This window comes from Saimiri boliviensis, chromosome 8 (genome assembly GCF_048565385.1).
Source record: "Saimiri boliviensis isolate mSaiBol1 chromosome 8, mSaiBol1.pri, whole genome shotgun sequence".
Taxonomy (NCBI): Eukaryota; Metazoa; Chordata; class Mammalia; order Primates; family Cebidae; genus Saimiri; species Saimiri boliviensis.
In genome coordinates, this window is record NC_133456.1 from 119713167 (window position 1) to 119739011 (window position 25845).

Consider the following 25845-nt stretch of genomic DNA (forward strand, 5'->3'; position numbering starts at 1 on the left):
AGTTCTTTATAGAGATCTAGTTTTTCAGTCATAGAAACCTATTTTGGCAGAAAATGAATTTGTGGAAATCTTGGTCATTTTGGCTTATTGAGTATCCTAAAGAAGGAAAGAAGTTCAAAATTGGAAATCCAGACTTCTTTTTTTCGGGCATATATATCTATGCAGCTAGAGTTCACCTCAGCCAAGTCCCCACATCTGTGATTAAACAAGACAAGTGCTTCAAACTTTCTTGTCCATTTCCAATACCCAGAATATTGTTTCCACAACAAACTAGACCAAGAGTCAACAAACATTTTGTGTAAAGGACCAGATAGCAAATATTTTAGGCTTTGCGACCATGTGGTTGGTTTCTGTCTATAATAGAGTTCTGCTGTTGTAATGACAAACCAGTCATGCATAATGGATACATCACATGAGTGTAGCTGTGTTTGAAAAAAACTTTTAGATACTAAAATTTGGATTTTTTAATAATTTGCACGTCACAAAGTATTATTCTCTTGTCAGTTTTCTTCAACAGTCTAAAAATGTAAAAGCCATTTTTAGCTCATGAGCAGTACAAAAACACAGGCTGACCTCAGAGGGACTAAGTTTTGTGAAGACAGTAGGGTCCATAATGTCAACTTCAGTGTTCTTTTGCAACAGCCTGGTATAGCATCTGGCACACAGTAAATGTTCGATACGTTATCAGTTGAATGGAACTGGCCCTAGTCAATTCTGTCTTCATGGCCTACCAGAGAAACTTTTCCATGCAGTTGAACTCAAGAATATGAATTTATTCTAAAAAATAAATTCATAGGCTTTGCGACCAGGGCTTAAGAATCCCTTGTTGAAGATGTTCAATTTTTTTATTATTTTTTTTCCTTAAAAGAGGGCAGCCCCAACATCTACTTTAGTTCTTACATAAACATCTACAACACTGCTTCATGAACAAGAATATGAACAAGAATATGAATTCCATCTAAAACGTGAAGCAATAACTCACAGCCAAGTCTGTGTCAGCATATTCTGACCAACATAAATAATTTTATTTCTGATGTTTGAACTATTTCATTGCCAGATGACACTGAAATATCAATTCCTGATTACTACCAAGAATAATGTCACCTACAGCTCACTGAAATATTAGTGAGCATAGCCACCTTTGGTACTTACTGGAAATGTAGATTCCTGAGCCTTCTCCCCAGAGCCTGTCTGTGTGGGAACCCTGGAGACTGTGTTTTAAACAAGCATACCAGGTGATTCCTGTACAGGTGGCCTCTAGATCTTGTAGAAATATTAATCTACATATAAACCACCTATATCATTTTAGGGATTAAACAGCTCCTAGATCTCCTCTATAATTATAATCAGAGAACACATGAATCAAAATTTATTCTGATTTATTATTTTAAAATTTAGAACATAAAAATCAAAATTATAGAGGCTGCTTTTTTATTTTGATTCTATGTTGTTACAGAAATCAAGATGCTCTGCATATCCTCTAGACCCACTTGCAACAACGGAATATAAAGGAATTACAGAGAATTTATAAGAAACCCCAATAATTGAGACTTTTAAAGTGAAGTTGGTCTAGTGGAAGTGGTGATGAGTGGCCCTATCCTGCCACTTCTCCCTTCAAACCACTAAGACTCAAGTAGCCCATCAATGAAAATCATTTTCTAAAACTGTTTTGTGAAGATATATAGATTCCTGTTAAGTTTTTTCACTTCCAGTACTGACACACTGAAATCGCCTACCTATTAGACCAGAACAGTATGTCACACCGATTGCCAGTATTAATGGTAGAAAACTCGACCGACCCACTTCTGCCTATAGAATGAATCACACTGAACTACACACGATTCCGCACAGCTGCATCCTAACTCTTCCACAGATTATCCACCAACAGGTATTTGCACTTGAGCTTCTGAGAGTATTTTTCTGTTTTTAAGTTAAAAGAATTCAAGTTTAAAAACCTCCTCTAATCTATCACAAATATGCCTTATTACAGGTAAAAGTAGGAACTCAATATAATTCAAATTACTAAAGAGTATCTTGAAGTGGATTCTTGGAGTATCCTGGCAAATATGACTCCAGTCACAGGCCACTCCCTAGTCAATAAGTTAGTCCTGTAGAATTACTAATGCACAAGACTTTTCTTCCAGATTTAAAAAAATATCACTGAATGCTACTGTGGCTGTATCTATATTTATTAATTTTTACAAAGCTAACTCTTTCTGCTCTAATGAAAGACAAATTTTGACTAACATCAAGAGTTCACATGATATGAGCAGCTTTGTAGCAGCCAGTCTGCTGTTGGGCTGACTTAGTAACTATGAAAGCATCTCTCAATTATAGTCTACAAAACATACCGTGATAGAAAAAGCATGTAGTATTTCTAAATCCTCTATACTCACAGGTACACAAACCCACATGCACATGCACAGCTAAAATAGTATTTGCCTACAGAGAGAAGGGTGCTATGCATGTCAGGAACTGTATCATTCAATATGAATGCACCTTTTCTGGTTAACTTTAAGCCCCTTGGTGGCTTGCTATATGACTTAGGAATAGGAAAGGGAAGTCAGAAAAGTTTTATGGAACACAGGTTTTGTATCTACTTGTTCCTTTCCCCTCTATATAACACTAGTCTCTAAAGGAAGAACAAAACTGAAAGGCAGAGGCAGAATGCATTCCTCAGTGGAATAAATCTTTCCATTCTTTTCAGAAAATAATGAATATCTCTGTGTTCAGGCCAAGGCATGAATATGACTTGCTCTCTGATTAACTGGGCTGACATCCAGCCTATGTACATTCTACCTTCTCACTCCCTCTCATTCCTTCTGCACTGCAGAGGTAACACAAGGGAACTGTATGTACTTTGTAAATATTTTCAGTTCATCAACTTTGGAAACACTGCGTGAGCTTTCTATTTAATCTACATTAAGTTGTAAGCATTCGGATATTAGAACCAGCCCAACTATCACCTTCTCAATCCCTTAGAGTTAAAATAAAAGATGAACTTCAAATAAGATTCTAAACAAACCACCAAAAGGTGTATCACAAAGATCAAATACACCACCATCCAAAACATTTCACAGTGACATCCTTTCTGATCATAACTATTATTAAATTCATCACAGGTAGTATCGAAATTAAGGTAGTATTGAAAATACGTGAGCTTTTTTTTTTCTTGTTTGGGCCTAGGTAGTTTTACACAGGTTAGATAACAATACATTTAGTTTTATATTGTAGATCCAATTTTTAAAATCCTCTGGCTTTATCAGTGTTCCCATTATTTTTTCCTCTTAACGCTTAACGCTTGTGGTGAATAGCAAAACTGCCTTATAAAAGTGCCTGGCTCAGACACGATTTTTCTAAAATTAACTTTCTACTTTTGTTAGTATAAAATTATATGACCAAGTTGTCTTGCAAATTATAAAAACATCTGATTAATGTTCATAAGTTTTTAAAACTATGTCTACTATTTAAGAAAATAATGACTTTAATTTTTACTTATTTAAAAATCAAATCTCCATTCTAGATTTGTTAACATGTATCTTGAAGGTATAAGGTACTGACTTTGGGGGTGAAAATATTAATACATTTCCCACATTAAAAAATGGCTGATCAGAAAGCAAGAGCAGTTATAGCTTCACAGTAGATATATAATAAGGAATTTATGTTCAAAGTATTTTCATTCAGCATTTGGGCCCATTTTTCATTCTAAACATTGTATGTGTATTCTCTTAACTTCTGGAATTTAAAGACTACTGTCTACATACCCAAAAGCATGAAAACTAAAGTCAGAAATAAATTTCTATCTATAATTTCAACAGACAGATTTCATCATGTTTTTCTTTATCTCAACAACAAAAAGTTACACTATAAATGCCCCAAACATAACTTACCCAGACCTAGGTCAACACTGACACACCAGTCTGTACCCAACTGAGAAAGCACTAGGTGGACTCCCAATGGTGAGTTTTAAAACAGTACATGAGGCTTCCAAGTTAAAATTTAATTTCAAATGCTTTCTATAAACTCCTATGAGTCTATTTTTAAAGTATTAACTTTCCTGCAAAACAGATATCATTCTATTTTAAAAAGGGCAAGAACAAATATATTTTAGGAATACTTCCTACTAATGTGGAAGTACCACCAAATAGCTCTCTTCTTTGGATCTCAGTAGGCGCCTACTTGTCAAGAACATGAGTCAGAGAATCAAGTGCTGCAAATATGGGAAAGCTTTTTGGATTAGACGTAGAACTAAAGTATTTTGAAATTATTAATAAAATCATTCCATGCAGATTCTTATTCCCTCATCTACACTTTTAGTTTCTGCATTTGGTTACGTGGGCTGAGTTGATTCACTGTACAATTTGTACATTAACATAAATTTTAAATGTGTGATCCTTAAACAGAGAAAAATGCCACCCAAAACATTTGTAGGGGATGAGTCTTTTCCAGTTTTTAGAGACATACTGAAGTAGTATGTTCCCTCTGCATTACCTTGACTTATTTATTTACTTTGTCTTTTGTGACTTAATTTGATCCTTTTATTTCAAAGTGGGATGTACACCAAAGTTTGTTAGTGATCTAAAGAACAGTAATATAAAATGTTAATATTATAAAGCAATTTTAAAAATCCAAGACAACACTCTGGACGGATTTTGGTGGAGCAGTATTCTTTTCAGTGGCCCAAATATGGAAAAGAAAATAAGCAGCTCATTGTGATTTTCCCATTTACTCAATTTCTGTGTAACTCACTGTAAGAGCACATCACACAAAATTTAAAGCCCTAAATTCTATTTCCTAATGACACATATTTTATTTTTTTTGAGACGGAGTTTCACTCTTGTTACCCAGGCTGGAGTGCAATGGCGTGATCTCTGCTCACCGCAATCTCCGCCTCCTGGGTTCAGGCAATTCTCCTGCCTCAGCCTCCTGAGTAGCTGGGATTACAGGCACGCGCCACCATGGCCAGCTAATTTTTTTTTGTATTTTTAGTAGAGACGGGTTTCACCATGTTGACTAGGATGGTCTCGATCTCTTGACCTCGTGATCCACCCGCCTCGGCCTCCCAAAGTGCTGGGATTACAGACTTGAGCCACCGCGCCCGGCATAAATGAATTTTTATTTCATAGCTTAGAAGAGTTGTAGATTCATGTTATTGCCCCTATTCAAATTCAGATAAATGCAGTTTTCATATTTGCACTAAAATGTGTCATTAGGAGGCCGGGCGCGGTAACTCAAGCCTGTAATCCCAGCACTTTGGGAGGCCGAGGCGGGTGGATCACGAGGTCAAGATCGAGACCATCCTGGTCAACATGGTGAAACCCCGTCTCTACTAAAATTACAAAAAAAAATTAGCTGGGCATGGTGGCACATGCCTGTAATCCCAGCTACTTAGGAGGCTGAGGCAGGAGAATTGCCTGAACCCAAGAGGCGGAGATTGCGGTGAGCCGAGATCACGCCATTGCACTCCAGCCTGGGTAACAAGAGCGAAACTCCGTCTCAAAAAAAAAAAAAAAAAAAAAAAAAATTCATTTATGTAAGGAACACACACATATTAAAGAGGAGGAAATAGAGGCCCACTTTCAAACCATGTCTCCAAATTATTAACCTAAAAAGTGCCAATTATTTTGTGTAAAAATCTACACTTTCTTTTGCTAAATGTTTTTTTCAAAGTTAATCTGCTAACTTGTTACGAGATATTTGAGCAAATGCAACACTAAAAGATATCACAGCCATGGATCTGTACAAGGCAGTGTTTGCTTTATAATCTGCTGTGTATACTAGGGAGAGGAAGAGTCATGTAGTTATATGCTTCTTTTAGAACTCTCCAAGTCATTACTCTGGCATGATGGGGAGACAAATGCCAGGCCACTCTCAAGAGGCCAGTATTTTATACATAAAGATGTTTCTCTTGGGGTGGTATAGGCACTTACAACACAAATGTTCTAAAACTGCACTATCTAATATGGTAGCCACAAGCCACATGTAGCAAACTGAAATCCAGTTCTTCAGTCTACAAGTCACATTCAAGGGCTCCATAGACACATAAGGTTAATGGCTCACACTGCACAGCACAGGGATCTCCCCCCCGCCTCCCCCGCCACCAAAGAGGCTCTTGAACAGCCCTGCTCTATAAGGCAGTGTGCCAGCCCAGCAGGCTGGCCGCCCAGGGGCTTCTTATGGCAAACTGCCTTGACCATGAATTATACTATCATGATTTTCACCAGTAGGCTTGCAAGCCAGCAAGCATGTAGCACATGGACACACACACATGCAAGCACACATCTGTCTCTAACCATGGCTTCAAAGGATAAAACGACTTGGTATTTGAAAATGAAGCAAAATTAAAATGAGACAGCTGGTATGGTGGCACATGCTTGCAATCCCAGCACTTTGGGAGGCCAGGCAGGAAGATCGCTTGAACTCTGAAGTTAAAGACCAGCGTGGTCTTTAACACAGCAAGACCCTGTTTCCAGAAAAAATTTAAAAATAAGCCACAAATGGTGGTGTGCGCCTGTAGTCACAGCTACTTGGGAAGCTGAGGCAGGAGGCTGGCTTGAGCCCAGGAGGTTGAGGCTGCAGTGAGCCAGGATCGTGCCACCGCACTCCAACCTGGGTGACAAAACAAGACCCTGCCGGGGGGAAACAAATCATCTTAGCAAATAGGCAAAAGAAAAAAATTGAAAAATTCTTTAATGTGCTGTTGATGTACATGGGTATAATACTCTGAAGAACAAGCTAGTGATTTTTATCAAAAATTTAAATGTGTACACTATCATTTAAACCTAAAAATCCCATGTTAATAAACTTATCCTCCAAAGGTGATCAGACAGCATTACATAAATGTATATAATTTTCTATCTTAAAAAAAGTACAATGGACTATACTGTGTTTTAAAGGTATTTCTGTTTTGTAAACAAAATCTTAAAGGGAATTTTCACAAAAGAGTATGATTTTCTCATTTTTTTTTTCCTGGAAAATTCATGGCTATTTCAGGAAAATGAAAAATAAAACAAGACAAAATATAAACTTCAGTTTCATGCAGAAATAAATACTAATGAGAAGACTCCTCCTCAGAAGTTGGAAATGGGGCATGATTTCCAGCATAGCATTTGCATGTCACTTTTGACAAGCCATGCAGAACAGTGGAAATGATGGACACATGCTGCATAGGGAACTGGTCACATAAGTTACAGCACACCCTCAAATCATAACGTGCCAAAAAAAGGTTTCTGGGATACTGTAACGTACAAACATACTAGCCACATCCAGTAATATACATAAAGTCATGTAGATAAGATATGCACAAACACAGGAAGAAGTCTGTGAGAATATTACCTATTACGGGATATGGTTTCTGGGAATTTTGATTTTCTTATCCTGTTCTAAATTATTTGAAATTTTTAATAGCTAATTTTTAAATCTCTTTTCTAAAACTTAATGAGAGAGATCTCAAAAAAAGTGTGAAACTGGACAGTATTTAAATCTTTCTCAAAGCAAAATCTAATCTGACATTAATAAGCTACTTTTCAATAATAATCTACTGTGTCTGTAAAGCAAAAGTTTATTTTTTAGAAAGGCAGATATTCCAAAGAACTATTCTCAGGGTTATAAGATTCTAGAGACTTATTATTAAAAGTCATAAAATTATTTTTAATTGAGAAAAATTCATATTACTGTCCTGTTAAAATATTTCAAAAATAGATATATAAGATAAAGCTGCTTGAGCTGAATTAAATCTGGTAACACAGCTGGCAGCCAGGAGACAACACCTGTTCTCAGTGACTTTTTCAACACTGTAAGGGAGAGAAAGGAGTAAAAATGAGTAGTATTCCAATCACTGCAAACTGTTAGAAAAGGTCTTCTTTTCATTGGCAGTTTTAGGTAGTAATGGTTAGCTTCCACTGACTTTTTTTACCATATGGAAATTTGGCCATGGCACCTTATCTTCAACATTCCTTATCAACCTGTCTGATTAACTCATATTATTTCCAAACATTAAGGAAAAAAAAAACCAGAGTAAAAAGTTATTCTGATTTGGAAACACAGTTCTTGAGTCTCTGCCTAAAGTTCTTTTAGTCCATGATTACTTACATCTGGTCACTCTCTTCTTATATTATTAAAAATGGCTTTATTCAAAGTTCTGACACTGCATTTAAAATTCAAAACAAATAAACCAATAACTTCACCTTAAAGATATTAAAAATTTCATTACAATTTCAAGATTATTATTACCCCTTCTCAAAGGAAAGGAACTGTTAGCACTTATCTTTTTCTCGAATACTATAAAACAACAGAATGGATCCAACAGAAATAACTATTTCTTTGGAAAACTTAAAGCTCAAGATAAAACTCTCCATCCTCACCATACAAAACAGTCTTTTTGAGCCTTAGCAGGGAGTAGCTCACAGACTTTAAAATGAATGCAAAGTTCAAGATTTTCTATTGACTTAAACAGCATCATTTCAGTAAGCACAATTATATAGCAGTGTACAAATATCTAGATTGACAAAGGCAAAAAGAAAGCAAAGGAGAAAAAAAGAACAGGGTAATCATGTTTCTGTGTGAGCCCATAACACTGTAAAAAAATTTTAAATTTCATCTAATCAGTAAAGAGTAGAGGAAACACAGGTTGGGCGGTGGCTCACAACTGTCATCCCAGCACCTTGGGAGGCTGAGGCGGGCAGATCACTTGAGATCAGGAGTTCAAGACTAGCCTGGCTATCATGGTGAAACCCCGTCTCTACTAAAAATACAAAAATTAGCCAGGCGTGGTGGCATGCACTTGCAATCCCAGCTACCCGGGAGGCTGAGGCAGGAAAATCACTTGAACCCAGGAAGTAGAGGTTGCAGTGAGCCGAGATCGCACCACTGCATTCCAGTCTGGATGACACAGTGAGACTCCATCTCAAAAAAAATAAAAAGTGTAAAGGAAACACAAAATGGAATCAGACAACCTGACAGTGATTCCGATGGAATTATTAGACATTTTCTTCAAGGGTATAATAATTGTTCAATTTCCATTCTTACTATAAGAAATGCAGCCGGGTGCGGTGGCTCATGCCTGTAATCCCAGCACTTTGGGAGGCCGAGGTGGGTGGATCACGAGGTCGAGAGATCGAGACCATCCTGGTCAACATGGTGAAACCCCATCTCTACTAAAATACAAAAAATCAGCTGGGCATGGTAGTGCGTGCCTGTAATCCCAGCTACTCAGGAGGCTGAGGCAGGAGAATTGCCTGAACCCAGGAGGCGGAGGTTGTGGTGAGCCGAGATCGCGCCATTGCACTCCAGCCTGGGTAACAAGAGCGAAACTCCGTCCCCCCCTCCCCCAAAAAAAAGAAATGCAAAACACCTACAAAGAGGCCTAACCTGTCCTCAGAAGTCCCAGTATTTTTGTTTAAGTTCTTTACTATGAAAATAAGAATTGAACATTTAATACAAAAGAGCAATGGCTGTAGAGATACAGATGTACCCAGAGCTGCATTTCCTAATTCCTGCATCCATATTAGGATCCTATTTGACTAGTAACATTGCCTTTTTTCTTGATCTCATTAATTTTTTACTTCTCCTAAACTTTTAGCAGAAAACAGAAGATGTATACTTGCTTTTAAAATGAACAATCCAAATCCACAAGAGAATAAAACATGAATATTAATACAACTCCTTTGCTCAAAACTGTGAAACTTAAGAGTACCACTTACATTAATTTCTTACAGACAATCTTGTAGACATCAAAGAGGAATTCTACAAATTGAAAACTGATACTGATCTACTCAGGAAGTTGACATTACTTATTTGGCTTAGGCATTTGAGTGGCAAGTCATCATTAAACATTTTTTTAAAAGCTATCTCAACTGCCTGTTGTATGCCTACTGGATACATATACAGCACAAAGTGAAGTACAAAGCCACAGTTAGAAGACTAGAACATATACTGTAGTTTGCTCATCATGCTAACAGGAAATTTTTGACTGATGCCAAAGAGGGAAAAAATTATGAAAGAATTTTTTTGAAAAAGTAAAGAAACATTTAAATTATTCAAGTATTATAAAGCATATTCAGAAACTGGAATTCAGGAGTAATCTGGACAATATGCATGCTTCTAAATGAATACTTTAATAATAGTAAGTATAAAATAATAGCGGTTACAATCAAATAATTCCTTACTTATTGGCATTAATGTCATATGTAATGTAATATTCAGTCACCACATATCACTCGTATACACATACATACCACATTCTGCAACTAACAATCACAGTATGTATATTCCTCAGTGGGGTAAATGAATAAAAGTAATTGTGGAAAGTACCTATTTTACCTACTAGGCAATTTCATTTTACTTAAAAAAAAAATTGGAATTCTATATACACAATGTCTCATCCCTCCACCCTCCAAATAAAATGTAAGCAAAAAAAGAAACTACCTGGTATGACAAAAATAAAGGCAACATTACATGGATACAAAATGGGAAATAAAGAATGCCTCCAACAATGTGCCTTTTGCTGTGTTTCCTGAATAATATAAATTGTACAGTTTATTACAAAGTCGTTATTGAGCAGACGTTAGTAGGTTTTGTATTTCTGATGTCCAAAGGCTAAACATTAAAGTAGTCAGATAAGCCAGAGGCAGGTAAGGGAAGGGAAGAGGATATTTTACGTGGTTAAAACTTTCTAAAATCCACACCCTGAAATACGATACGTGTTCTGTGATGTCCATTTGTGAGTATCAAGATAATCATTTCATTCGGTAACCCCCACCCTCCAGTCCCTTATCCATTCACCTGGCAAGACCACCTGGGATATCTTTTTGAAGCTATTATGAATTAATTCCAACCCTCTAACCAGCACAGGAAAGCTCATAGGTACTCACCCTGCAAACTGGGCACTGCCAGGGACTACTGCTGTCTCTAAGCCTGAACTCATCAGACAAACACTTGGAATGATACACACGAAAACACAGGTCACATATCAACACCTCTCCAGGCAAATGGCATTCAAAACAATACCAGTCATGATTTTCTGTTTCCCAGTCCTACAAAAAATACAAAATAATTTTGTATGACATTTTGTCAGTATCTGCAATGACTAAGAACAAAATTGAAACTAATGTCCATCAGAAGTTAGGCATCATAAACAATTTTAAGACATTTACTATTTAAAAACAAGAGGGAAAATACCTAGAAGTTGCTGCTTTAAATTTTAAAATCTTTCCTAAACAGTGGTTAATATTCAGAAATATCTTAAGATCATCCGATAGCAAAACGAGTCCAAAATGAAGTACGTAAGTCCAAAGCCAACTCCGGTTCTAACATTATCTTTCATTTAAAAATATAATCTAAGGAATAATTTCTTCAGTAAACTGAGAACCCCAAACCAACCTATAGCTTAGTATTTCAAATAAACAAACCTTTGTTTTGCTCTGCTTTAAATATATGTATATAACAGTCCTTGACACTGTAGGAACAGAGAGAATAGTCATAAGGTGATGCTCACTATTCTTATCTTTTCATCTGTGGTATTCGATGTTTTATTGGAAATAACTATTAACCAGAATGTCCATGTTCTGATAGTTTGTCAGATTTTCAGAGCTGCTGAATTTGGGAAAATAAATTGAAACTGTGAAACTAAAGGTTTGATTACATTATCCAAGGGAGATAATCACAGAAAATAAAAAAAGGAAGTAGGCTTATTTCCTGATTGGGGCTCTTCCTAGAAATAAAAGAACACAGCTGCAGGTATACAGGCATTCTTCAACATGTTCTTATTTTTGACACCATTTTTTTTTTTTTTTGTACAGCCAATGGCATTTAAATATATACAAGAAGACTGTTGGAAGTTTTCTTAGTTTAGAATTCATTCTTTATAAATAATACTCTTAGCTTTTCTTAAAGTATGCTAAGAGTGATGGGTTAATTCTCAACTTTATTTGTAGATGTGGTAACCAAACGAACAAGGGCAAAGTCCACAGTTAGTATAAACAGGGCCACTTCCAGTGGGGACCCTGGCATTCCAAATTTGGATTCCACCAATCAATTTTATTTCTATAAACTATTATCTATACTATTTCCAAGGTGGAACAGCTTTACTGTTTTCTCTGATGTCAATACTCTCCCAATAAATGGGCTTCCATGTAGCACTCAATCCATAAGCAGCAACTTCTTTGTAAGTTCAAGCATATTACTGCTTGATCATATCTGAGTGCCACCACCCAGTCCTTCAAAAGAGAAGAGATACATGAATGTTCAAAAATTCACGTCTTCCAACCCACATCCAGAGTCATGACTAAAGTGCAGTAGTAAATCCTGCAAAAATGTAAACTCCCTGGTTTGCTTTTTAAGCAACTGGCAGTCTTTGTTGACCAAAGTAATAAAGAAAAAGACAATGACCATTTTTAGCTATTTGCTACAGATGTATATAGTCTGCAAACTTCCTTGGTAGAGTAATTTCAGTTAGGCTGAAATCTTAAAATATAGATTTTACATAAAACCCTGAAGGGCACATGGCAGAAAATGATGTATCCTACAAAGCTGGGCACAGTGGCATCACACAGACAACAATATATGTGTGTGGTGCTTGGCTGTATTAAAGCAGTCATCGTTGATGTATCCATTTGAGATGGCTCATATGTAAGCTGCATTTTAGCTATTTCAATTTATCAATTATTGTATTAAAAATCATTGACAAATTAGGTTTTGGTGGAAATAAAGATATTCTACTTTTAATTAACAGTACTCTTTATTTCAGAATATTTTCTTCATAATCATAGCTGTTTTAAAAACATCTTAAGGGATTTTGGTGGCTTATATGTGACTCATTAAAAATAAAAATTGCCATTTTCACCATTTGAATTTTTTATATTAATTCATCTTCATATGTTGGGCAAAATATTATAGTAGTTATTAGGCTAATTAACAAAGGGAAGCAAGAGTATAATTCCTGTGCATACCTCTGGCCTCTCCATATTACCTCTACCCTTTGCATCCCTACCCTTTCCCCATCCACCCATGGAAATAAAGATAAAAATGAACCTTCCTTTGATAGGATGTTTAACTCTTGACCTACTTTTTCATAACCAATTATAGAAATGAAAGTATAACTCAAAGGAAGTAAAAGAGAGACACCTGGACACATTTATATGCTGTCATATAACCAACTCCATTCTCAGACAGAAAGTATGGGCTGGGGAGGCTGTGCTGTCCATGCTCTTAATCATGGCAATAGCTGTTCAGAATACGCAAAACATGCAAAACTTCAAAAGTTATTAGACTCTGAATACAGGAAACATTTTCCTGAGTTATGAATCATACAGGCATGTTTATTATAGGACAGGTTGCCTACAATTCATCTTTTGGTAAGTAGAATCATTTACATAGTGCTTTTGACTAATTCAAACAAGTATGCCAAAAAGCTAAGTTTGCATTTTCACTGGATTCCACCATGTCATCAGCTACTCTAGAGATAGCCTGAGTAACAGCATATTTGAAATGCCAATTCAAAACAAGAAAGCTTTTAAACAGCAAATCTACTAGCATGAAATTCAAAACTAGAAGCAATGTAAAGATAGTATGGTTTTAACAAACAAATCTAGCAAGACTTAACTAAGCTAACCTATGGTAAAAGAGAACTATCATACAAAAAATAAAGCAGATTTATAGTAAAATAACAGTGCAAAATTAGTTCACCTTGTTTGGGGCTGCTGTCCTGGAGAAAGGCTGCATACTGTAGGCCTTTCAAAATAAAAACAAAATAATCTTGGTCTCGCTGCTTAACTTTGCTAAATATCAGGTAATACACAGGGCTAAAGGGATTTCACACATGGTCAAACTATTTATTATTTCCTAGATGACTTATACTATTTTGCAGATGATATTAACTGATAATCAATGTGCTAATCAATAATGAAAAGACAGAAGTATGCAAACATAAGAGTCATTACTAGTTGTAGAGGAAACTTTTCAACTAACAAACACAAAAGCTACAAACGGACATAGAGAAAATCTCTCCCCAATGTACCATGAAAAATATAATGATGTTAGAAAAATATTTTGCTAATAAATTCAGTGCCATTATTGCACACACTTGTACAAGATATGAATGTATGTCTTACTGATTTAAAACTGGTTCAACTAGATTCTTTAAAAACCCAAAATGATGAATGTGAGTGTTGTCAACTCAATAACTCACTATAATATGAAATTTATACAGGCTCTCCTCAGAATCTAGTAGAAAAATCCACATCTAGTAGCAGCCTACTGATTTATTCTCTGTCATTCATACAGCATTTGGTTAGGACTCTAGAGCTAGACTGGTTCAAATCCTGTCCCTGGCATTCACAGCTGTATAATCTCGGGCAGAATGCTTAACTTCTCTGTGTGTCATTTTCTATCTGCAAAATGAACAAAATGATAATACCCAGTCTACAGGGTTTTTCTATGAATCAAATGAGTTAATACACTGACGGTCCTCACAGGAGTGCCTGGCACCATTTGAACACCCAGGAAATGCTCTTACTATGAGTGCACAGAGCAGAAACTGAACAAGTCACAAAATGATATAACATGTTTATAATTATATAGGTGTGCACATTTCTCTGCTAGGCATTTTAAAATTCATTATCACATCTGTATTTTACAATGCTTCTTTTTTTTTGAGACAGAATCTCACTCTGTCACCCAGGCTGGAGTGCAATGGCAAGATCTTGGCTCACTGCAACCTCCTCCTCTCAGGTTCCAGCAATTCTCATGCCACAGCCTCCCAAGTAGCTAGAATTACAGGTGTACACCAGCCACCACACCCAGCTAATTTTTTGTACATTTAATAGAGACAGGATTTTTCCACATTGCCCAGGCTGGTGTCAAACTCCTGACCTCACGTAATCCACCCACCTCGGTCTCCCAAAGTGCTAGGATTACAGGTGTGAGCCACCATGCCCAGCCCACAATGCTTCTATATGCTAGATAGGGCAAGAAATATTAACTCTGATTTAGACACCAAACTGAAGCACAGAAAGACAGTTACTCACTCAAGTCAGAAGGGAGACGTATGGAAGAACTGTTAGAATAAAGTGTTCTAAAGTATAAACCACCCTCATCAATAATCCAAAAGCATTTTTAAAGTAATTTCCTCTTTCTACTTAATGAGTAAATATTATACAAGCAAGTGTGTGTTTGAGATAATATATTAATGTAGACGTAAAAATATTTCTCTACAGCCGGGTGCGGTGGCTCATGCCTATAATCCCAGCACTTTGGGAGGCCGAGGCGGGCGGATCACGAGGTCAAGAGACCGAGACCATCCTGGTCAACATGGTGAAACCCCGTCTCTACTAAAAATGCAAAAAAAATTAGCTGGGCATGGTGGCACGTGCCTGTAATCCCAGCTACTCAGGAGGCTGAGGCAGGAGAATTGCCTGAACCCAGGAGGCGGAGGTTGCAGTGAGCAGAGATCGCGCCATTGCACTCCAGCCTGGGTAACAAGAGCGAAACTCCGTCTCAAAAAAAAAAAAAAAATTTCTCTACAATTCTAGGTTTAGCTTAATTAACTAATTCTGTTAATCATTAAGAGATAATAATCTGATGGTTACGTATTTCCAGTAATTTTAAATATTACTTATAGTTAAAATAAAAATATTACAACATTGCTTAGTGCAACAGAATTTAGACAGAAGAAAAAAAAGAAACTTATATACATAGAATCAAAATGAACTTAAAAGAGTATAACAAGACAGCATGACCCCAACAATTCTATTGAATAAAAAGGAAATTCTTTACCAAAGCAAAAATAATTTCTAAGTGCAAGTATATTATAGTTTAAATGCACATAGAACCAGAGTATAAATGATTTCTAATAATCACCAATACTTTACTTTGTAAATGAATGATATTTTTGTAACTAAGATAGGGAATGGACATTTGGAAGAAATAGGTGGTTCTGCACATAACTCAAATAGAATAAGTTATATTTCACACCCCATAAACATTTATGCCTATCCATAAAAATTAAAAATTAACAAAAGGTATATTTCACATTACATAAATCAACAGTATCCATGAGGCATCAAATTTTTCCCTAAAGGCACTTAAAACATATGATTGATTAATTTATGACAACTATTGTAACTGTAATTATATCAAGAAAAAGGCAAAGACCTAAAACTTTAAAAAGAAATTCTTACTGTAATATGCTATATGAAAAAGGGTTGTGGAGGTTGGGAGAGTCAAGCTCAGTTTGAATTTAGCCTCGCATAATATTTTTCTCTAGAACAACTCAAAGGAGCCACTGCTTGCCTTGGCTGCTTGTGGTGTTAGTTCTGACAAATAAGGTAATAAATTCCAATCCTGTCTCTTATCTAAAAGATGTGAGCTAAGCCGGGCGCGGTGGCTCAAGCCTGTAATCCCAGCACTTTGGGAGGCCGAGGCGGGTGGATCACAAGGTCGAGAGATCGAGACCAACCTGGTCAACATGGTGAAACCCCGTCTCTACTAAAAATACAAAAAATTAGCTGGGCATGGTGGCGCATGCCTGTAATCCCAGCTACTCAGGAGGCTGAGGCAGGAGAATTGCCTGAACCCAGGAGGCGGAGGTTGCAGTGAGCCGAGATCGCGCCATTGCACTCCAGCCTGGGTAACAAGAGCGAAACTCCGTCTCAAAAAAAAAAAAAAGATGTGAGCTAAACTAAATTTCAAGAGAAATATAACCCAAAACTTCTTATAGAATGGGCATTTTGAGATGGGAGGAACAGATGATGCTAGAAAAGAAGTGTCTACCTTGCCCCTGTGTAAATTAAGATTTAAGTCTGTTTATCCCCAATATAATAGATTAATATCTTTAATAAGTCACAAAATATGTATTTTCATTAATTGCGCTTTTAAAATGTGTCAAAAGCCTCAAATGAGAAAAAGCAAAAGATATAGAAGTCTACCTTTTCATTTAAAAAAGATACAGGCATGGTGTCTCATGACTGCAATTATAGCACTTTGGGTCACTGAGGCAGGAGGATCACTTGAAGCCAGGAATTCAAGACCATCCTAGACAACATAGCCTGTCCCTGTCTCTACAAAAAAAAAACCAAAAAAATTAGCTGGGTGTGGTAGCGCATGCCTGTAGTCCCAGCTATTTCAGAGGCTGAGGCAGGAGGATTGCTTGAGCCCAGGAGGTCAAGGCTGTGCTGTGATTGTGCCACTGCACTCCAGCCTGGGTAACAAAGAAAGACTCGGTCTCAAAAAAAAAAAAAAAAAAAAAAAAAATGCCCCCAGGCCTATTTAAAAGTAGTGTAAGATCCTGCTCATAGGCACTACCAACTGGAGAATGTGAAAAGAAAGTACTCAAATGGAGGCAGGACACAGAACCAACACCTGAGTTCATGTGTGCAGCTGCTCTTGAGTCATAAGCAGCAAAACACACTGGCAGAAGGACGCTTAACCAAAAGTGTAAACTGTGGTACCTAAACTCATACATTATTTTTGTCCTGGCATTGACACAGAAATGAGGCTGTGAGACCAAATTTGGTGGGTAAGTAAAGGGAGAAGTAGTTTTATAGCAAACATCATTTTTTAATGTTTTTAAGTCATCCTCAACACTTGTGACCAAATTATTTAATGTGAGATCAAAAGTATCTGTCAAATAATATTCTAGCTTTGTGCTGAGGGCTGTGAATAAAGTTGGAAGTCACCAAATTAACATTAACTGCCTCAGTTTCAAATGACATATTTGATATGCTTTATCTGCAAATGATCAATTCAACATGACCTGCCTTACTGTATTACATTAAAGATTTTGGTAAGACCATCTCATCTTTGGTGAGTATCTTATTGCTTAAAAGCATAACTCATAAAATATTAACTTATATTTATTACAGAGAGCTACTAAATACCAAATGTAACTTAGCCCAGCAAATGGTAAAAATCTGTCCAAGAAACATACTTCTCACATTTTAAGAATAAAGGTGCTGAAAAACTATGAAGAAATAGGAGTTTAATGCAACCATCCATGTGTACTTCTCTAGAGCAAGCAGATGAAGCAACCTATGAGCCTACAAGGACATATAGCATTTCTTTGAAAAACTCAAGAGAAAAAAGTCCTGAAATAACAAAACATTGAATGACCAGATATTACAATTTAACTCAATGCCCTGGTCTTATAGTCTTTTCCCAATATAATTGTAAAAACTTATGAAAATACCTTTAAATGAATTATGTGGACTCTATGAGTAAAAATTAATAACAGACCAATCTGGAAGTATGAGATGACCATACAAAATTTACAAAAGTGTAGTTTGTCATTTTAAAAACTAGTTAGCACACACACTTTTTTATGCATTTACTTTTCAAAGAGACAAGTCTTGCTATGTTGCCCAGGCTCTACTCAAACTCCTGGGCTCAGGCAATCCTCTCACCACAGCCTCCCAAGTAGCTGGGACTACAGGTGTGTGCCATCACATCTGGCTCCTCGGTACATAACTTCTGTTTGTTTGACTAATATTTGAGCAGACCATTTAAAATTGGGAGTGGCCTTATTTTAAATAATTACTTTTTCATTCTACCATCTCATATGGACATATTTAAAACATTACCATGAAGATGCTTATATATTACCTAATTATACAATTTCTCCAAATGAATTATCACTTATGTGGAGGGTTGCAAACAGTGGCTGAGATCGGTGTCCCAAAATGCCTAAAATAACTGCAGTCTAGAAGAAGGAACCTCAGCACCATGAGGTCACTATCTTGGACTTAAAATATATAGGCTTCAACTTGGATTATTTATAATTATATGCTGACATATTATAGTTAGGCTTTTGTTACATGATTGCTAGATTTTAAAAATAATCTTGTTCAATATATGCATATTTCTCAGCTGTTCGAAATTTTTAAAAATAAGAATTGAAAACAAAGTAGCAAGGGGAAATAAAAATGTAACACCAACAAACCCTGACTTTTAAATTCCATCAATAATAGGCAGCATAGAGAAAACCACACTTTTGTCTACCTTCTCTTTCTCAACAGAAATGGAACTGAAGACAAGACTCTAGCCTCTTTGCTGATACAAAGTTATCTCAGGAGATATAACTTGTAGGACTTATCAAGATAAATATACCTTTTCCCCACGTTGAGTTTACAGCAATTTTTAGAAATAACAGAGGAAAAAAAAGAGCTTTATTACCCATTTTTAAAATAACAGAACTGGCTAAGTAAAGAATATTTGTAACTTTGACTTAAACATTTAAAGATAGATAACCAAAAACATCCTATGCCTTCCCTTCCTAAGGCCATATACATCTACTTGACGTGCTCGTTTCTTGATGAATGGATAACATAAATCTTTCAATTTAAAAAGTTAAGTTTTTAGAGACATCAAAGTGATTCATCCTATACACAAGGTGGTAAAACTATAAAGAATGGGCCCCAGACTCAAATGCTGGCATGCAGGATGGTCATTAGGCCACAGAATACCTATGTGCAAATTAGAAAAGATGGCCCTTCCATAAGACACTCTTGTTGTTTTATGTTCATTTATTAGAATAAATGCACTAGCGACTGTTGAATAAATATGCAAATATACAACGTCTGTGATGTGGATGGGGCTTCCTAAATTATTCAGTTCACATCTGGCACCCCCACATGCGACGGTCTGCATGCACTGGCCACACATTAAAAAAAGTACACAAAGCTGGTCAGCATGAGATGCATGTGCTGTGCCTAGTGGGAAACAATTAATATGTCCCTGTAGAGTGTTACCAGGACATGAAAACTGTGACACATGGACAGCTACTGAGTAGCCAAGTGGGATCCCAGCCAAGGTAACAAAATACACATGTAATTTGTCCCATTACTTTAAACTTTAAATAAAGATCCAGTGTTCTAATGAAAAACCTCTTTATAAGTCTGTGTTTGAGAATACAGGTTGAAAAGTAAAAAAATCCTGATTAGAATTTTTGCTTGTATGGTTAGTAAGAAACTAATGTGCTTTTACTGTATTACATATAGGTATTTTTTGTTGTAAGGATTTTTACTCATTGGTCAAAAACTTGCTTTGAGTACCTGGTTACATACTTTATGTATATAATCTCATTTAATCCTTCAAACAATCAAGTGAAATATACATTAATAGGCCCGTATTACAGCTGAGGGCTGAGAATCAGAGAGGCTAAGAAATTTCCTCAAGGTCACATAACTAACGGCTTGAATTGGATCTGAAACACGTTTATTTGTGACATATGAGGTCTTACGTCTTTCTAATAAACTACGTTACCTCTGAATTGTAAATTTGCATTTAATTTTTTAAAACAATATATTTACATTTAATAAATTTAAATTTACATGTTTTATAAACCAGGCAAAATTTTGATATATTCAGTTGTGCTTATATTATAAAGCCATATTTAAAATAAAAATGTTTGCAAGAAAGAACAATCAGAATTAAACTGTATACTATATTTGGTTTACATATAATATTTTATCTAGACAGAAGAAAAAAGGTTTATTCTATAAATATATGCAAGAAGACCATGTAGAAGTAAAAAATAAAACATAAGACCTAACACAGTGGTGAAAATATAATGTGCTCACTAATAACTGGTTGAATTAAACAAAAAACTTGAACCTGAAGAGGAAGAAGGCATATGGAAAAGTACCAATCTAAACAATAAAGAGAAATAAAATCAGGCCGGGCGCAGTGGCTCAAGCCTGTAATCCCAGCACTTTGGGAGGCCGAGGTGGGTGGATCACGAGGTTGAGAGATCGAGACCATCCCGGTCAACATGGTGAAACCCCGTCTCTACTAAAAATACAAAAAATTAGCTGGGCATGGTGGTGCGTGCCTGTAATCCCAGCTACTCAGGAGGCTGAGGCAAGAGAATTGCCTGAACCCAGGAGGCGGAGGTTGCGGTGAGCCGAGATCGCGCCATTGCACTCCAGCCTGGGTAACAAGAGTGAAACTCTGTCTCAAAAAAAAAAAAAAAGAGAGAGAGAAATAAAATCACTTCTATGAAAAAAATGTACACATGATCCACAAACCAAAATCCTATAGATTAAGTTGCACTTACTATTAGTTAATTATTATATAAACCTTGGAAATTGTCGATATAGTCTTCTATACTGTCTAGAAGTTTCTAAGTGTTTTAGGATTATAAATTTTACATTATCTGGATTATTCTGAGTATATGATGAGCTATCAACAATTCATGGCCCTCCTTTAAACACCTGAGACAATAGATTTATATCACTTGACATGATTTTTATTATGTCTTAGCACCCTAAGTTTCTTCACAGGTAGCAAAGCTTTACTTTTCTGTAAGGAAACTCAATAGAAAAATTGTTCTTATATACTTATTTCCACTTAACTTTTCAAGAATACTTCCAGTACACAAATGAAATTACACCAGTGAAAGTAAAGGTTTTTTCTTCCACGTTTTCTGTTGCTGGAGAATATGAATTTTCCTTCGTGAAGCTTTGAAGGTGCAGATTAAATTGACAAAAACAATGTTAAAAAAGTGAACAGCTTTTCTAAGTTTACAGTTGATCACAGCTGTTGCTGTGGACGACCTTCCCACAGGCACTGTGCTAGTTAGTTTACTGCTGTCAGGCTTGACAGGTTTGTATGTTTGTTGGCTCATCTGCTGTAGGGCCAGAAAAGAAAATAAACTGAAATCTTTTTGGAAAATTTTTCCACCAAGAACCATTTATAAGATTCTACGTCATTTTTATAATTTTAGAATGTAGTGAATTTATGAAAAAACACGCTCAACGTACTCAATTACTAAATCTATCCCTTTCAAAAACTAAACCTATAGTAAGGGATAGATTTTTGAAAGAGATACGTCTATCTGTATCTACAGATTTTTTTTTTAAGAGACAGGGTCTTGCTCTGTCGCCTAGGCTGGAGTGCAGTGACATGACCATAGCTCACTGCAGCCCTAAACTCCTGGGCTCAGGTGATCTTCCCACCTCAGCCTGATGGGTATCTGGTGCTACGGGCATGTGCCACCACACCCAGCTAATTTTTTTTTTTTTTTTTTTTTTTTGTAGATGGTGTCTTGCTATGTTGCCCAGTCTGGGGTCAAACTCCTGGGCTTAAGAGATCCTCCTGCTTCAGCCTTCCAAAGTGCTAGGACTACAGACATGAGCCATCACACCTGGCCGCATCTCTTATATTTGAAACCTATCATCTTAAATGATGTTTCTTTGTAAAAATTAAGATATTTCTTATCAAGGTATTAGAAATATCAAAAGAAAGTAAGAGATAGAAATATTACACATGAAATCAATCTTTACATGAGGAAAAAAATGTACTTAAGATATGTGCCTCTGAGTTTAAAGGTATATAATGAAAGGAAATAGAAGATTAAAATGTCAACATTTAAAAGAAGAGTCAAAGTGAGAAGTAGGTAAGAATGTAAAGAGAATTAATGTTCTGTCTTTCCTATTTGATTTCTGTTTCCGTACACAAAACCTGCAATCATCATTAGTCAATGTAGACACTGGCCAGGGGAACTTTACATTTGGAACCTTTGTACTCTGCAACAAAATCCCTACTGAAGCCTGCTTCTGGGCTCTGACACCATGCCACCTGAGCTGAGATTGTTTCCCTAAGAAGACGTTTCATCATCCCCTTTTATCTATTTAGATGGTATCAACATTATCTGACATGGAAAAGTTTTTTGCTAATATTTATTGAAGAAAACACTTAGGAATGCCATTAAGTGTGGGTATATCTAAAGAGCTTTGGTTTGCTTTATTTTTTAGGTTCAAGGTAATACATAGAGAAGCATGATCTTTATAAAAGTGAGTCAACTCCTAAATAATTAGTAAGGAAAGTATCCATACTAGCAATGTAGTGTGTTAATGTTGATAAAAATGTTAAAATATTATTAAACATCTGAAAATGATTTCCAATACGTTGTATCTAAATAATGTTTAAAAACTACAAGTTCACATCTGTACATTTATCAAATAAAATGTACTTACAATTTCATCTCCTGGCAACCAATATCCTTCTTGTTCAATACCAGCTTTTGAACCTTTGCAGCCCACTGTTAGAGTTTCAACAATAAGACCATCTTTCACAGCTAAGCTCAGCTGACGGGTGGTCTCTTTAGGATGCATACCGTGGACTCGAGACATATACCTGAACACGGGGAAAAAACAAATTTAAAAATCCTTTAGTAGTGAAAACTAAAACTGAATGAAAATAAGAAAATAGAGGTAATCTGTTTCTCTTTCATTATGCCTTGTATTTATGAGAATCCTGTTGAGATAAAGAATAAGATACTGAAAGAACAAACAAGATAAATAGAAAAGAAAGAAAAAGTCTTCAATATGCATCTCCTCCAATTATCATGCTATTTTAAACTCAAATTGTATTCTGTAATGGTTAGAGCAAAATATGTTCAAAATAATCCCAAATCAGCAAATATAAATTACTTAAGAGTTTTTACTTGAACATCCCATTTAGTTTTACCTGGAGCAATTACCACTAACTTCTACTCTACATACAAGGAAAACATGGATGCATGTTGTGATCAATCAGGCAAAAATGTGATTTTCAATGAAATATACTAAAACTGAGTCACTGAAGCACGCAAACATTCCCTTACTTATAGTTAAAAGCACTTTTTTTAAACAAAAAAGTGAAATATTTCCAACACACCTTGGATCACTGAGAATGATATTGCAGATTTCTTTGTATTCACCGACTACATTTAACTCATGTTAATATTTGGCATATTTGCTTTGTATCTTTTTTGTTTAATAAAGAAATAAATTCTACAGAGTTGGATTTCTGCCATTTTCCATTCTCCTCCAAACATCAACACTGATTGATCTCCCTCTCTATGTGTGTGTGTGTGTGTGTGTGTGTGTGCATACATATATGTTTGCATGTGTGTGTATATATATAAATAAATGTATCTATCTATATCTCCAGTTAACCACTAAACTTCAAAGAGTTATTTGGATCCATATAAAAAACATAGTGTGAGCTAAATCAGACTGGTCTCAGATTTCTCCAGAGAAACATTACATGCTAGAAGAAAGGGAAGTAATGCCTCATAAGTGCTCAAGGAAATAAAGTAGGACACACGAATTTTATATCCAATTAGTCTGTCATTCAAACATCAAAATAACAAATAATTTTGAAAATGCAAAAACTAAGCATTGTTGGGTCTTCTAAACTCAGAGGATCAATTTTAACAAAGAAAATTAGCAAACTCCAGCAAAAGGACTAATGACGATCACTGTGGAAGGTAACTCTTTCCTGTTTAGGAAATAGCTTACTTTCTAAAACTGCCTGCTGTTTCGGTCAATTCAGTTAACAGAAAGACTAAGACTGAAACAGAGGGAGGAATTATGATCAGAAAATAGAACGTTAGCCCTGACGATAGCAACGTCTGTATCAATGAGTTTGAGGAAGAAGGTGGGAGTTAGGCCAAACATACTAGTTTTGTTACTTTTGCTGACTAATAATAGTCAAAAGACTGTAAGTGATCAATCTTATAAGAGCGGTACAAATATATTATGATATAAAGGTCAAGACCAGCAAAAATAATCGACTGGAGTTTGGAAAGCGGGGAAGGAAGATGTTGAAGGAGAAAATGTGCTAATGTCCTCGCCACCCACAGTGAAGAGTCAGGAACAATCATCTCAGGGACTGAGTGCACTATTCAAATACATAAACATCACCCTTAACACAAAAAACATTTCTAAGCTACCTAATAAACTCATACAAAATATATTATGTTGTGATAAAATGATAAAAACATTGTAGCTGGGACTACAGGTGCTGGCCACCACGCCTGGCTAATTTTTGTATTTTTGGTAAAGATGGGGTTTCATCATGTTAGCCAGGCTACTCTTGAACTCCTGACCTCAGGTGATCCGCCTATCTTGGTCTCCCAAAGTTCTGGGATTACAGGCATGAGCCACTTTGCCTGGCCTAATTTTTTATTTATTATTTATCTAGTTGATATATTCTGAAACAAGCAAACAAAAAAACACCGTAAGACAAATCTAGTTGATTTATTCTGAAACCAAAAAGTATACCTTTAATAGGTCCAGAGGTGATACATAACAACTGACCACAACATCACCACAAAGATGACTTGAACAAATTCCAAAAGTGATAAACAACACTGTTAATCACAGTGAAATTAAACCAGATATTAAAAACAAAATCAGAAAACCCTCATAAACAACCACTGAGTCAAAAATGTTACTTAAAAATTACAAAAGATCTAAATGGAAAGCTAAAGCAATGCTGTTAAAAAGAAAACTTGTAGAATCCAGGAACTCCTCCTTTTTTTTGAGACAGAGTCTCACTCTGCCACCCAAGCTTGAGTACAGTACTACAATCATGGCTCACTGCAGCCTTGACCTACTGTGCTCAAGTGCTCCCTCCCACCTCAGCCTCCTGAGAAGCTGGAACTACAGCCACATACCACCACACTTGGCTAACTTTTTAATTTTTTGTAGAGACAAGGTCTGACTACATTGCCCAGGGTGGTCTGAAACTCCCAGCCTCAAGTGATCTTCCCACCTCACCTCAGCCACTCAAAGTGCTAGATTACAGGCATGAACTACCATGCCTAGCCCAAGATCTCTTTCTTAGGGAAAAATAAAAGAGGTATCATCAGCTAATTTAATCAACCATGAAGACACAAAGCACAAATATACAAAGAAAGGTCTATACGGAGACAGCTATAAAAAGGAAACTAAAATAGAAGCAATTACTTTGTTCAGTTCTATCCAAAAATATAAACACTATGATTTCATAAGAAAATATAAATGATCAAAATCTGAACACAGAACAAAACAGAACCTTTAAAAGGCCAAGTTCCACAGAAATAAA

The 25845-nt window shown here is 36.0% G+C and overlaps 1 protein-coding gene across 17 annotated transcripts in view; it reads right to left on the reverse strand.

The window, feature by feature from the left end:
• ZMYND11 (zinc finger MYND-type containing 11) overlaps positions 1-25845 on the reverse strand; it is a 115291-nt gene that overhangs the window by 25213 nt on the left and 64233 nt on the right. For 15 of the 17 annotated variants that reach the window (XM_074405148.1, XM_074405145.1, XM_039478742.2 and 12 more), the window contains 2 exons: positions 22968-23127; positions 10872-11033 (listed from right to left, as the gene is read on the reverse strand). In XM_074405148.1, coding sequence (XP_074261249.1) covers positions 10872-11033; positions 22968-23127 — 322 coding nt within the window. The remainder of the gene's footprint in view (positions 1-10871; positions 11034-22967; positions 23128-25845) is intronic. The other 2 variants (XM_074405151.1, XM_039478747.2) reach the window with 1 other exon arrangement.